Raw genomic sequence first — 15,526 nt, 5'->3', positions numbered from 1 at the left:
TCTTTCTAAGGTTTCGTTTCTGTTTTTTTTTTTTTTAATGTTTCTTTTTTTTTTTTTTTCTTCACTTTCTCATTTACACTTCAGCCCTACCTCACCAGCACCCGAAGCTTATCTCCAATGTCTGGACTTTTTGGTTCCATCTGGGCCCCTCAAAGTGATGTGTATGAAAATTGCTGCCCCATCAACCCCACCAGGGAACATTCGACTCACATGGAAAACCAGGCGGTCATGTGCAAGGAATACTACCCAGGGTTTAACCCGTTTCGTGCCTATATGAACCTGGACATATGGACTACCACAGCCAATAGGAATGCAAATTTCCCACTGTCGAGAGACTCGAGTTACTGTGGGAATGTGTGAGAATAATTTGATTTTTAAACAATGTGAATAAAGAGCCTTGTGTTTTGATGACTAGCGTAAACTGGTTCTTGAATTATGATATTGGTGGCTATTTTGGCACTTTTATATGGAAATAAACATTTTTTATGAAATCTGGGTACTCCATTTTTTTTTTAACCCTTCACAAATCTGTGGTAAGCATCCATATGTCATAACTTCCCAAATCAAGAAGCATGTCAGACATGCCAAATGCTTAGAACAAGGGAGACTTCTAAGAAGGTAAGAGTTGAGAAAGAAATGCTGTGGTTCTCACCTCCCTAGGCATTAGCACTCCTGGGGAGCTTGCAATAAGTGAAGTTGGTCGGGTAACATTCCCAGAGATTCCGATTTCACGGACCAGTGGCTCAGGCAATTAGGATCTTTTTTTCTAAGTTCTCCATTGATTGTAACGTGCAGCAAGGATGGAGAGCTGCTGGCTGAGAAAGCCTAGCTGAGCAACTACTGTTTCCCTGAAAATAAAACCAGGTCTTATATTAAGTTGTGCTCCAAAAGACACATTAGGACTTATGTTCAAGGGATGTCACCCTGAAAAATCTGCTAGGCTTATTTTCCGGTTAGGTCTTATTTTTGGGGAAACACGGCAGTCACTTGCCTGGATGGACCCTGCTCAGGGTGGAAGGCAGCCCCTGCTGGTCCTGGTGGTCTTGGCTGCTGAGGTGAAGCAGAGAGCCTAGCACTCTGCCTGTTCACTTACAGCAAGGATGTACCCTTCTCTCCATCAGGCCAGTCACTGGGGACAGCAGCCAGGACATTCTGGTAAGTGTTTGGTTTCACTCTGAACGAGCAGCTTTGCTCCAAATGCCAGCACTTAGCGGGGTTAGGTAGCTGATGCACGTTTGCCCCCTATGTTGCCAAACCACGTTGCTGGTTTATATCTGCCTGTCAGTGATTTCAGCGCTCCATATAATGGTGGGATTATCGAGTGGCATTGTAAACTGAAAACATTTCTAACTTTGAATAAAAATGTCTTATTTTTTTCAGTTTGTTTTCTATTTACTGGAAATTCCATAGGTAAGTTTTTATAAGTGGAATGCTGGATTTGCTTGCTTTGAGTTGATTTCTCTTTGCCATGGGTGTGTGGAGGCAGGGACAAGGAGGGCACACGTCCCGTAAATCTGCGACTGCCCTTCTGCCAGGAGCACCTCCAAGCATGTAGGGCTACTAGAAACTTCTCAGGTCACCCAGTTAGAATCCTGATTTGGGTGAAACAGGCCCCAACCCCCCAATACTGAATGCTAGTGAAAAATAATGTAGGTTCTAGGCATATACCCAAAAGAATTGAAAGCAGAGACGTGAACAAATGTTCACATGCCATGTTCATGGCAGCATTCTTCACAGTAGCCAAAAGGTGGGAGCAACCTGTGTCCATTGATGAATGCATAGGTAAAGGAAACATGGTACATACATACAGTGGGATATTATTCAGCCTCAAAGAGGAAGGGAATTAGACATGCCACAACATGGATGTACCATGAAAACATGCTAAGTGAAATAAGCCAAAGGACAAATACCATAGGATTCCACTTATACGAGGTACCTAGTGTAGTCAAATTCATAGAGATAGAAAGTAGAATGGTGGTTACTAGGGGTTGGGGGGAGGAGGAAATGGGGACTGAGTTATTGTTTAATGGGTACAGTTTTTGTTTGAGAAGATTTGAAAAAGTTCTGGAGATGGATGGTGGCGATGGTTGCACAACAATGTGAATGTACTTTATGCACTAAATTGTACACGTAAAAATAGTTAAAATGGTAAGTTTTGTGTTATGTATATTTTACAAAAAAAAATATTAGGTTGATGAAAAAGATTTTTAGTATCAAATTAAAATCTTTCCCACTGCAGCGTGTATGAGACAGATGTGTGTTCTGCTCAGTATGATTGTTGATGTAATTTACTTTCCTGCGTTGATTGATACCTTAATTCCTCATCAGGAATATGTGAGAAACCAAAATAAGTTTTTCCACTACATGGAAAAGAAAGTGAAAATATTCACCTTAACAGGAATATTATCTTTAACCCTAACTAAAATCATTGATAGGGAAACTGGAAGTTTTCATTCATTTAAAATATTTACTAAGAGCCTTCTAGGAGCTCGGACCTGGCCCCGGGGCTGTGGGGACAGCAGAGAACAGGGCAAAGTCCTGCTGCCCTGGCACATTCCAGACGGAGGGATGGAAAAAACAAAAGATTCAAAGACTATTTTGGATACTGCTGTGTGCTGTGAGGGCAATTAAATGATGATGTGATAAACGGGGGAGGTGGCGGCGAGTACTTCGGGGTGGTCAAGGAAAGTCTCTGAGAAGGTCCATCTGAGTAAAACTTGAACAAGAAAGAGCCACCTGTGCCAAGATTAGGGGACAAAGCTTTCCAGCCAAGCAAAGGGCAAGGGCAAAGGCCTTGGGGCAGGAGGCCAGTGTGACGGGCCCAGAGAGCGAGGGCCACAGGGAAAGAGGTGGGCAGAGGACACTTTCATAAGGCCTTGTAGGCCACCAAAAAGAGGATGGGTTTTACTCAGTGCGGTGGGAAGCCACTGGAGTGATTTAAGAGGGAAGGAACAGTTACCTGATTTGAGTTTCAAAGAAATCACTGACAGCTGAATAGAGACCGGGTACAGGGAGTGGGGAAGTAACAGTAACACCAAGTAGAAGTCCATTGCTACAGTGGAGATAGACAGACGATGCGTTTTACATGTGAATGTGCTGGAAGGCAGGGTGGGGTTGTGGGGTTGTAGGAAAGTGGACACCCCTGATCGGGCTTTGTGGGCTGGTCATGTGATGCCACTGACAGAGGAGAGCATTTGGGGAGGTTCTGGTAGGAGGCAGGGGGTCAAGCTCCGAGCTTGGCAGTGTGCAAAGACCCTTTACGTCCAAGTGGAGATATCATGGAGGCAGTTGCTCCTACACATCTGGAGCTCAGTGAAGTTTAGGTCTGGAGACATCCATGGGGGCATCTGCGGCCTATTGATGGTATTAAAGTAATGGGAGTGAGTGAGGCCTCTTGGGGAGGAGAAGAATTTTGAGGACTCAGCCTGGGGACCCCCATCTTTAGAAGTGGAGAGGAGAGGAGACAAGTGGCAGGGTAGAGCGAGAAGAATAGCTGATAAGGTAGGAGGGAGCCAGGAAGCGGAGTGGTCAGTTGTGTAAAATTCCGTGGGACCAGGTCACGCAAGGAGAGAGCATGAACTCTGGATTTGACAAATGACTATCACTGGTGTCCTTAAGCCATTCCAGCTGGAATGAGTTGACGAAAGGCTAGGAGGTGAGTGGCAGGGGTCATTGTCTGCCTAGCACAAAGGATGTACGAGCATCTTCATTACAAGGTTTAGAACGGTGATGAGTTGGAAATAAATGTTCTACAGTAGGAATGTATTCAAATTATAGTACATACAGATGTTGGAATACTTGGAAGCCTCTAAAAATCATTGTAACAGAATGACATAGGCAGTGAAAGAGTAGAATATAAAGTTATATACAGTATGATCCCACATGGAATATGAGGGTGAGGGGTTATGCACCGTCTGGTGGGTGGGATTGGGAGTGATTTTCTTCGTTGTATTTTTTTTGCATTGTCTGTTATAAGCCTTTGTTATTATCACTGCACCTCCCCTCAAAAACTTTTAATTAAATCTTAAGGGAAAGTATATTTTATTTAACAATGGGGAGAGGTAAGTATGTTAAAAACAAATGCTGAAGTCCTCATAAAATTTCCATCGTGCTATAAAAGGCCTTAATGTAAAGGCAAAGGCAGAGTGAAACTTTCCCTAAGCATTTCCTAATAAAAAGCCTATAAAATGAGGTATGTAGTAATTACCTGGGCTAGGAATAAACACACGTAAGAATGTCTTTTAAATACTCACATAGCCAACATGCAAAATGCAAGGCAGTCTGATTGCAATTAATCAAAATGCTTGACAAGTAGTAAAAAGTCACCTTTAAAATACAACTTTGTGAAAATACATATAATAGTTACGCAAACTCAAATGAACATTTCAAAATAATTATTTTGGTGTGACCCAGACATGTGAACAATTTAGTGCTCAGACTGGAGTCCAGAGAAGATATCAGTAAAATAGAATGTATTTATTATTTATGGAGGTGGAATGTATTAGATTGGTGCAAAAGTGATTATGGTTTAAAAGGTTAAAAATAATTGCAAAAACTGCAATTACTTTTGCACCAACCTAATAGTATTTATAAAGGAAAACTTACTTTAGAAATTAAAAAACTTGACCGAGTGTCATTTCATCTGGCTAATTGAGTGTTTATTCTTTCACTGTAGAGGGAGACCTTATATAAAATCTTTAAAAAATGTAAGGAACTAACCAAGTAGTGTTACAGGATTGGATAGGCTACCGTGTTTCCCCAAAAATAAGACCTAGCCGGACAATCACCTCTAATGCATCTTTTGGGGCAAAAATTAATATAAGACCTGATCTTATTTTACTATAAGACTGGATCTTATATAGTGTAATATAATAATATAATACCAAGTCTTATATTAATTTTTGCTCCAAAAGACACATTAGAGCTGATTGTGCGGCTAGGTCTTATTTTCGGGGAAACATGGTACCACACTGGAGTGAAAAATGGCCACTCATTCTGTAATTCAGTATTAAAAGCAATTCCTGCAACAAGAGGAGGGAGTAGTACCGGGTTAGGCCAGGTTCCCAAATCCATCATGTATTCTAGATCTGCAGTGCTGATGAAGAGAAACCAGTCAAGTGTTTGCTTTTCTTCTTTAATTAAAAAAAGGTAATTAAATCAAAATAATGTATCAAAATCCAGAATTGATTTTGTATTCAGTCGGGATAGGCGAGGTTACACTGTAGTAACAAATTGATTCCCAAACAGGCCCAGATGACACTCCAGGGCAACTGCACTCCGATGTGACTTAGGAATCCAAGCCACTGTGGTGACTGCCACCTCCACACGAGGTCTGCGTGTTTCCCACTCCAGCAGGTGCTGGGAGGACTCGGCCTCTTCTATGCTTCATCCCAGCAGTGAGGTATGTACATGACTTCTGCTTACAGACTGTGGGCAGGAACTAGCCATGTGGTCCCACTCAAGGGGAAAGAGAGGCTTCCACGTGTCCGAAAAGAGGAGAAGATATTGCTGGGAACTACTAGCGGTTAGGTTAGCCACACGTATACAGGCTTGGCAAAGGTTTCTTTACCATGTTTCCCCCAAAATAAGACCTAGCCAGACAATCAGCTCTAATGCATCTTTTGGAGCAAAAATTAATGTAAGACCCGGTCTTATATTATAGAATGTAATACCAGGTCTTACATTAATATTACAGAATATAAGACCAGGTCTTACATTAATTTTTGCTCCAAAAGACGCATTAGAGCTGATCATCTGGCTAGGTCTTATTTTCGGGGAAACGGTATTTCTCCTCTACTTGGAGAGATGTTGGTGTCTGAAACCCACGGCAGCCACTAGGGCCTAGGCCTCCAGACTCTTGCAAAAGTCTGACTTGAAACCCCACTGTTTGGGATATGCCTTGGGACTTACTGAAAATGGAGGGCTGATTTCCGGTGGTACCTGGCACCCAGCCCACCAGGCTTCCATCTGCTGAGGGACTTAGATGCACGCCATCCCTACTGGGGTTTATGTCCCCACTAGGAGCCCAGCCTGGTTCGGCAAACACAGTGTGCGCTCCCTGTGTTGCCTTCCTTTCAGAAAAATAAAACTTACAATCGTAGTTACAAATACATGTCAACTACTGACAGCTCCTCAGAAGCACTTTGCCAGAGAAACCGGTATGCCTGAAACCTAGGTAGCCGTGAAAGGGGTCATTGCTGGATTGATTCTGAACCAGAACTTGGAATTATAAGTAGCAGTTACATACTAGGGGTAAAATGTTGGCTTCCTGACGGGAAGTGAAAGTCTAATCAAGTTCTGTTGGGGGATGAGGTAAAGGCTGAAATAGTCTCGAAGCTCATGATTTCATGCGCCGGCTGAGGTGAGAGAAGGGTGTTCAGAACAACAGTGGGAGATGATTCTAGCTGTTGAACGTGAGACAGCCTCTAGAGCAGGGGTGTCCAAACTTTTTTCAACGTTTTTTACCAAGGTTTTTTACCAAGGTCCATATGCGGTAAAATACACAAACAGCCGGGCCACTCACTCGAGGTGAAGTACGTAGTGCCTCACCTGGTTTATTTAAGTAAACTAAACATATTTTTGGAATTTGCTGCGGGCCAATTAAAAATGGATTGCGGGCCGCAGTTGGCCCGCGGGCCGTAGTTTGGACACCCCTGCTCTAGAGACTGGGAAAGCTGGATGCTAGCAGGAGGCAGTATACATACATGCAAGCGTGAGGAAAATCAAGGCTAGGCCAGTGCACTGGCAGGAAATGGATTTGAAATGCAGGTTGAGAAATGTTTCAGAGAAAGAGGGCTGTCAGGACGAGGCAGAGTGAGCATGGCAGTGGGAGAGGTGGCCATGGCCCTGACAGTCAACGTCAGATGCTTTTTCTCTTATCCAACCATAAATTTTGCTTAAAAATGGCATTGGAGTTATACCTGCAGCAACCGGTCCTCTCTCCTCTTCTCACTCTTACTGTGTTATCTCCTCCACCCCCGTTATCTTCAAATGTCTTCCAGGAGACTGACTTTTATATCTATTATGGGCTCTTTCTCTGCTTTTTAAGTGGGAGTACCTTTATTGTTTCTTCTGTCTGTTGTAGAAAATATGGATAATCAAAAGAAACTAAGGAATGAAAATCATTGTAATCCTACCAGGCCCCAAGTAGCACTTAACATCTTGTTATGTTTCCTTCCAGATTTGTGTGTATGTGTGTGTTTCCACAAAAATGGGATATCCATACTATCCTGGAATTGCTTTTCTGACTTAATATTCTGTGAACAGCTAGACTTATTTCTGAATGCCTATTAGACATTTTACACTCAATGTGTCAACACAAAGCTTATCACTTGTAATCTATCCCTAACCCAAACCTGTGCCTGAGTTTGTTCATCGCTTATTCATTCAACATTTTCAGAGCCCAGCATAGGGGCCTACACACTTGATAGTTAATGATAAGTCAGCCCAGACACTGTTTTCCTAACCTTTCTTACATTTAATTGGTCACTAAATCAGTCATGCATTCAACAAAATTTATTGCATCTGTCCTTACATAGCCTGTGCCCTCATTGTTTGCTCATTCAATAAAATTGAGCATCTATATTATGTGCCAGACTGGCTTTTGCTCTGGGCATACAAAAGTGAACACGACAGGCATGGTCCCTTCTGCCATGGTGCTAATATTCTAGAGGAGGAAATAAATAATGCATCAGTACACAACAAATTTCCCCCAAATGTAATTACTTAAAATGATATTTATTATCTCTCAGTTTCTGTGGGGCAGGAATCAGGGAATGACTTAGTTGGAGTCTTGGGCCTCAGGGTTTCTCATGTGGCTGCAATCTAGGTGTTGGCTGGGGCTAAAGTCATCTCAAGGCTGGACTGGGGGAGAATCTGCTTACAAGTTCATTCATGTGTTGGCAGGATTCGGTTTCTTGCTGTTTGTTGGCTATAGGCTGCCCTCATTTCCTGACCGCATGCAACTCTCCGTTAGGGCATCTCAGAGCGTGGCCACTCATGTCAATAGAGCAAGCAAGCAAGGACATGCTGAACAAACATTTGTTGACTTAAAACGTATGTCTGGTACCTAATAGGTGATTGATAGTTATTGCTCTCTTCCCATCCTCCCTTCTTAGCCCCCGGCCTTTCTAAGTGGCTTCCTGGACAGATGGCTGTGTGCAAGGCATGGAGCGCTTTCAGTACCACAGGGCGTTCAGGTCCTCTGGAGCAGTCACTTTCACTTCCTAAAATTGCAATTTCTGTGAGACATATTATGCAAGAGCGGAATTTCAATGTAGTCACTCACTGGACGGCAGGGGGCAAGACAGAGTTACTCAATACAAGCTCCTGGCATAGCTGGTGTTGGCCCTGTTGCATAAGTTTCTGAGGTTTAAAACAGAACAACTGTTCTTGTGTTTCTGTAAGTGCCAGGAACACCTACTTAGCAGAACTGTCCCTCATTCTTGGAAAAGAGAACAATGTCCTGGACTTTGCTTCCCAAAGCCAAGTCTACGTCTCTCTCTCCTGCACAGTAATGAATGGTAAGTTATTATTGGGCCTGAAGCCCTCCATTGACAAGGAGGCAAATGCTTCCACACATGAAATTTCCATTAAGAGGTTCCTCCCTACTTCCTTTCTCTGCACCCCCCCTCTCCCCGCCCCTTGCCTGGATTCTATTCTCTACTTCTGAGGAGATCCCTGTCTTCCAAATACTTTTCCTTCACTGTCTCAGCAGAACCCACATGAGGTAATACCCTCTGCTCCAAAATTGCATTTCCACCTATGCCATCAACACTCTCATTCATAACCACTGTACCACACTGCATCTGTTTTAACTTCATGTTGTCAGAAATGTTTTTGAATTACTTGTTAAAATATTGCTCTCACAGTTCCTGAGCAGCAGATGCACACTTGTCCCAGGGACAAGGGTAGAGACACAGAGGCAAGGCAGCTGAGGTCTGGCAGTCACCATTACTGGGAGGAGAACAAAGCCAGAAACACACCCCAGCCCCCCCCCAACCCCCCCACCCCCAGCCCCCCCCACCCCCATCCACCCCACCCCCATCCATTGTGCCTGATCCCAGCCAGGGCACCTGGGACACCTCAGGCAGTGCAGCACTGCGTCTGACTATAGGTGCAGCACTTGGATTTCAGGGCTTGGAATCCCATCGCCCACCACATTCTCCAATGGGGGAGATACCCTGAGATTGAGGTGACGTGGTCACAGAGGAGATGCCCACCTCCCCAGGGAGTACAAGGCATTTTCCACCACCCAGCAGAGATCCGAGAAACCGGCACTGTAAAGACAAAATAAAACACTTGCACTCCAGTATTACCTACTGCAAAACTAAAGAAAGACCACTTCTTTTTTTTTTTTATTTTTTTTTTTTTTATTAAATTTATTGGGGTGACAATTGTTGGTAAAATTACATAGATTCCAGGTGTACAATTCTGTATTACATCATCTATAAATCCCATTGTGTGTTCATCACCCAGAGTCAGTTCTCCTTCCATCACCGTATATTCGATTCCCCTTACCCTCATCTCCCACCCCCCATCTTATTAATCTGCTGCAGCGTACCTTCCTATAAATGCCTAGGCAGAGAAATAATCTATCAAATACCAAGAACAACCAAGGTAACAAGGCAGCTTAGAAAAAAAATGAAAAATTTCCAGCAAATAAACTTAAAGACCTGGAAATGTGTGACTTAAATGACATAGAATTCAAGATAGCAGTTCTGAAAAATCTCAGTGAGATGAAAGAAGACACAGGTAGTCCCATTTAATGAACTCAGAAATACAATCAATGACCAAAAGAAATACTTAACCAAAGAGATTGAAACTTTAAAAAAGAACCAAATAGAAATTCTGGAGTTGAAGAACTCAATAAAAGAGATAAAGAGTGAAAAGAGCGAGCTTAGGAAATAGAGCTGACCAGATGGAGGACAGAATTAGTGATATTGAAGATAGAAATCTAGAAATGACGCAGCTCGAAGAAGAGAGAGATTTGAGAATAAAAAGAAATTAAAGAACTCTATCAGAACTATCTGACTCCATCAGAAAGAGCAGCATGAGAATTACGGGTATACCAGAAGGAGAAGAGAGGAGAAGGGCACAGGGAACCTATTCAAACAAATTGTCAACAAGAACTTCCCAAGCCTATGGAAAGAACTAGATCCTCAAATCCAAAAAGCAAACAGAACACCTTATTATCTCAATCCAAAAAGTCCTTCTCTAAGGCACATTATATTAAAACTGACAAAAATTAATGACAAAAAAAGAATTCTCAAGGCAAACAGGGAAAAGAAGACTGTAACATATAAAAGAAAGCCATCAGATTATCATCACATTTTTAGCAGAAACTCTACAAACTAGGAGGAAGTAGAATCAAATATTAAAAGTATTGAAAGAGAGAAATTACCAGCCAAGAATAATATATCCAACAAAGTTATCCTTTAGATATGAAAGAGTAGTAAAGTTATCCTTTGCAAAAATACAGAAGCTGGGGGAATTTTCCACCACAAGGTCTGCATTATAGCAAATACTGAAGGAGGTTACTCTACCTGAAACAAAAAGGCAAAAGGATACAAAACTATTAGTAAGATGACTAACAGACAGAAGCAGGGAGTTGCAACCCTTATTCAGAATACCACACTTAAATATAACATAAAGGTTAAAGGAGGCAAAAACATAGACAGAGAAGGAGAAGGAAGAAGGAAAAAGGAAAGAAGAAGAGAATAGTTACTACAACTCAGAAATGAACTCACAGCATAAATAGGGATAATTTATGACAACAAAAACATAAAAGGGGGTAAAGGTCTGAATTTGCAAAGGGGAATGGAGATAAGATGCATGCAGAAGAAAGAGGACTGCTGTATATATGATAAACTTTCTTTTACATAAATGTAATAGTAACCATACACACACACAAAACAAATCCACAACTGAGACACATAGTATAAAAAAGAAGAAAAAATAATGGAATACCACCAAACTAAAATAACGACAGAAACACCAAGGGCGAAGAAACAATGGAGACACTGAGCTACCAAAAAACAGAAGACAAAATGGCTATAAGAAATCCTCATATATCAATAATTACCCTAAATGTAAATGGACTGAACTCACCAATAAAAAATTATAATACTTATATATGAAGAACTCATACAACTCAACAGCAAAAAACAAACAATCCAATTTAAAAATGGGCAAAAGACCTGAACAGACACTTCTCCCAAGAAGGCATACAAATGGCCAACAGATATATGAAAAAATGCTCAGCTTCACTAGCAATTAGGGAAGTGCAAATCAAACCCACAATGAAATACCACCTCACACCTGTTAGAATGGCTAGTATCAACAAGACAAATAATAACAAGTGTTAGAGAGGTTGTGTGGGGAAAAGGGACCCTCATACACTGTGGTGGGAATGTAAACTGGTGCAGCCACTATGGAAAGCAGTGTGGAGGTTCCTCAAAAGCTTAAGAATAGAATTACCATGTGACCCAGCAATCCCTCTTCTCTACTCCCAATGTTTGAAAACGTTTATCCATAAATACATAGGTACCCTGTGTTCATTGCAGCTTTATTCACAGTGGCCAAGATATGGCAACAACTGAAGTGTCCTTCAATAGATGATTGGATAAAGAAAATGTGGTAATATACACAATGGAATACTACTATGCCATAAGAAAAGATGAAACACTGCCATTTGCAACAACAAATGTTTGGATCTTGAGATTATGATGCTAAGCGAAATAAGTCAGACAGAAAAAGTCAAGAACCATATGACTTCACTCATATGTGGGATATAAAACTGCAAACAACAAATGAACAAGACAAACAAAGAAACAAAAACTCATAGACAGACAACAGTTTAGTGGTTACCAGAGGGTAAGTGGGGAGAGAGGAGATAGAAGGGGGTAAAGATGGTCAAATATATGGTGATGGAAAGAGATTTAACTTTGGGTGGTGAACATGTAATGCAATATAAAGATGATGTATTACAGAATTGTACACTTGAAACCTATATACTTTTATTAACCAATGTCACTCCAATAAATTTAATTAAAACATATTCTCACAACAAACAACTGATAGCATGCATCTTTTGGAGCAAAAATAAATACAAGTAAAATATATTTATTATAGTAAAATAAGACCAGGTCTTATGTTAATTTTTGCTCCAAAAGACGCATTAGAGCTGATTGTCTGGCTAGGTCTTATTTTCGGGGAAACACGGTATGGGACAACCATACTTGCATTGTACAATGCATTTTTGGGCAACATTAATTAAGAAATCTTGCAAAATGGGTATACATAGACACACCCATACTCTAGACAATTCTGCTTCCTGTTATTTGAGTGTTTGGCCACATTGTCATTGAATAACAAGTCTAGCAAGATTATGAAGCTTGGGAAGTTGTTTAAGGAGAGCTAGTGAAATGCATGGAATTTAGGCTTTTAAATCAGACAGACTGCGGTTCCAATCCCAACTGTGTTACTTGGCATGTTCCCAAACCCTTCTAAGCCTCCTTGAATTTAAAACTCAGATAATATTTGCCTCATAGACTTATTGTAGTATTCAACAAACACACATAAAACAAGGAGCAGAGACCTTAGCAAAAGATACTGTCTCAACAGAAGTAATTACCTCCCACTCCTCCATCCCCACTTTGGATTCTACCTGCCAAACTTGAAAGCGTTCATTGACCTCTTTCTTTAATCTCTATTCTGTGCTCCATTTTATAGTTCTTCATGTCCTGATATCTTGATTTATTCATTTATTTATACAAGTTTTTAACTGAACACCTACTACGTACAAGTTACTGGGTAAGCATTGAGACTACAATGATGAACTAAACTAAACAATTCCTTTTTATGACCCAGTGAGGGAGACATGAATTAATCACAGAAGTGGGATGATATAGTTACAAACTAAGCTAAATGCTATGAAAGAAAAGAATATCTAGGCTGATGAGTAACGGAAGCGAAGGTGAGTAGAGACCTGGAGGAGAAGTAAGAGTGTCTCCAGCAGGGGGTGATGATGTGCTGGTGGATATGGTGGTAGTGGTGCTAATAGAGTAATGACGGAGGTGGTGGTGATGGTGGAGATGATGGTGAGAGTGAAGTGGGAGTGGTGGTGATAATAGTGGAGATGATGCTGGTGGCCAAGGTGCTGGTGATGATGGAGGGAACGGTGGTAGAGAGTGGCATTGACAGAGGGAACAGCATATGCAGAGGACCTGTGGTGGGTAGAAACTCTGTATGTCTGAAAACCTGAAAGTCTAATATGGCTGCCACACAGATGGTGAGGGAGTGAAGAGGAGAGACCAGAAGTTTAAGCAGGAGCACACCACAGACCCTGTCAGGCTTTGTAGGCTATGTTAAGTATTTGCATCCTAATCCTAAAAACAATTTGGCAGTCACAGAAGAGTTTTAAATATGCGGTGGGGTGAAATGACCTGATTGCATTATAAAAAGATCATTCTAGATCTCCACTGTCCAATAAGTACCTACTAGCTACATATGGCTACTGAACACTTGAAATGTTGCTGGTTTTAGTTGAGATGTGCTGCAAATATAAAATAAGTACTGGATTTCGAGTACTTAGTATGAAAAAAGAATGTAAAATATCTCATTTTTTATATTGATTACACATCAAAATGATAATATTTTGGGTTAAATAAAATGTAATTAAAATTGTACCTGTTTATTGCAACCCTTTTTAAATGTAGCTACTAGGAAATTTAAAATTATGCAAGTAGCTTGCATTTGTGGCTCCCACTATATTTTCATTAGCTAGGACTTCCTTAGATGCAGGGTGGTGAAGGAGCTACAGAGAAGGCGGAGGGAGGAGATCAATTAGGAGGCTGTTTTTGTGGTCTAGGCAAGAGGGGAAGATAGCTTGAACTGGGATGACTGTAGGGGGAATAAAAAGAGTTGGGTGAAAAAAAAAATAAATAAAAAATAAAATAAAATAAAATAAAATAAAATAAAATAAAAAAATAAAATATAAAATAAAATAAAATAAAATAAAAAATAAAGTGGGGTGGATTTGAAGTAAAAGCAGCAGGACTAAGTGCTGTAGCAGATGGACCTGGGTGGATGGTGGTACCGCGTGTTGAAATAACACTAGAAGAGGACCAGCCTTGGCAAGAAACATCATGAGCTAAGATGTGGACATGTGGAGTGGACATGCTCTGAGACACCCCAGGAGAAATATGTGTAAGTAGGCAGCTGCCAATCTAAGTCTGGGGCTTGGATGAGATGTCTGGACAGGAAATATCCTGCCCAGGAAAGGTATTGGCATAGAAATGGGCATAAATGAGATCCCTTAAGAAGACCATAGCCTATGTTGTAGAAGTGCAAAAGTCAATCGGTTCCTTTTTATCATGTTGTTGTATAAATTCTTTTAATAAACTTTGGATTTCCAATTGGGTCAAAAAAAAAAAAAAAGAAGAAGAAGAAGAAGAAGAAAAAGACCACAGCCAGTAAGGAGTGACCTATGATCTAGACTTGGGAAATAAAGTAAGGAAGGATAAATTTGAAAAGGAGAGTTGAAAAGAAATACTAACTATGTGGCGAAGGGATGAGGAAGTCAGTGGACGGTGACAGACACAGGAGGGCATGAGGGCAAGTGGTGTGATGTGAGTTAGAGTCTCAGAGGAACTGGTTTCCTACAAAAGAGAAGTAACATCAGAGAGTGGGGTTCCTGGATCTGATGATGACCTTTTGTGGAACCCCATGAAGCACATCCATTGGGATTTAGCATAGATCATCTCTTAGTAATCTAAGTGGGCTGGAACTGTTACCTGGGGAATAATGTATACATAGTTGGATCCGTACCAGTGATTGAAAGCTCAAAGAAGCTATAGCCGATGCAAGGGCAGAGGACACACAGGGGAAGACTGGAAGACGAGTCATGACTAACTCAGACTAGAGGAAATGGTGACGACAGTGCAACAGAAGGGGAAGAGCAGGAAACATGGGGAGCAAGGAAGGACTTGAAAAACTTTTTCTTTAGTAACTCTAATTTTGTCGATGTTGGTTTTTAAATGTTCTCAAAATTTTTTGTCTGCAGAATTTTGCTTTGGCTTTATGATTTAATACCTATATTACTAAATGCAAAGTTGAAAACCTTGTCCTTAAGTTTTTAGGTTTGACTAGCTATTTATAAGTCTACCAAATTTACACATCACTTTAAAAGGGACTTTGGCTTATGTTTGATCCTATTTGTAAACGTAGCTAATGAAACTTTAAAATAGTTTTATAATATAATATAAATATTAATAGTTTTATAAATGTAATATATTCGATATCTTCATTAGGTGTCTCAGTGGTTTGACTTAACATAACTTTCCTGAGTTCTTAAATAACTGATATAAACTAATACACTTATAAACATGGTGAATTTTAAACTCTCTTAAATGTTTCAATACATACTTCTACAAACATAGAAAAATTTCAACTTAAAATCATAACTATAAAGTATATATTTTAAATTGTATACTTGAGCTTAGCTCTAGTAGGCCAAATTCCTTTA

The 15,526-nt window shown here is 40.7% G+C and overlaps 2 protein-coding genes across 5 annotated transcripts in view; one reads left to right on the top strand and one right to left on the bottom strand.

Moving 5' to 3' along the window:
• The window catches only part of TMEM131L (transmembrane 131 like), a 145,638-nt gene extending 145,230 nt beyond the window's left edge, over positions 1–408 (top strand). For all 4 annotated transcript variants that reach the window (XM_019722360.3, XM_019722355.3, XM_074338418.2 and 1 more), the window contains one exon: positions 85–408. In XM_019722360.3, the coding sequence (XP_019577919.3) occupies positions 85–360 (276 nt within the window). In that variant the 3' untranslated portion in view covers positions 361–408. The remainder of the gene's footprint in view (positions 1–84) is intronic.
• Positions 1–15,526, bottom strand: part of RNF175 (ring finger protein 175) — a 65,759-nt gene that overhangs the window by 2,745 nt on the left and 47,488 nt on the right. The window lies entirely within an intron of this gene.

Source organism: Rhinolophus sinicus, chromosome 15 (genome assembly GCF_057876585.1).
Source record: "Rhinolophus sinicus isolate RSI-liver-muscle chromosome 15, RSI-T2T, whole genome shotgun sequence".
Lineage (NCBI taxonomy): Eukaryota > Metazoa > Chordata > Mammalia > Chiroptera > Rhinolophidae > Rhinolophus > Rhinolophus sinicus.
The sequence above is the reverse complement of the archived record's forward strand: the minus strand, read 5'-3'. Positions and strand labels throughout refer to the sequence as shown.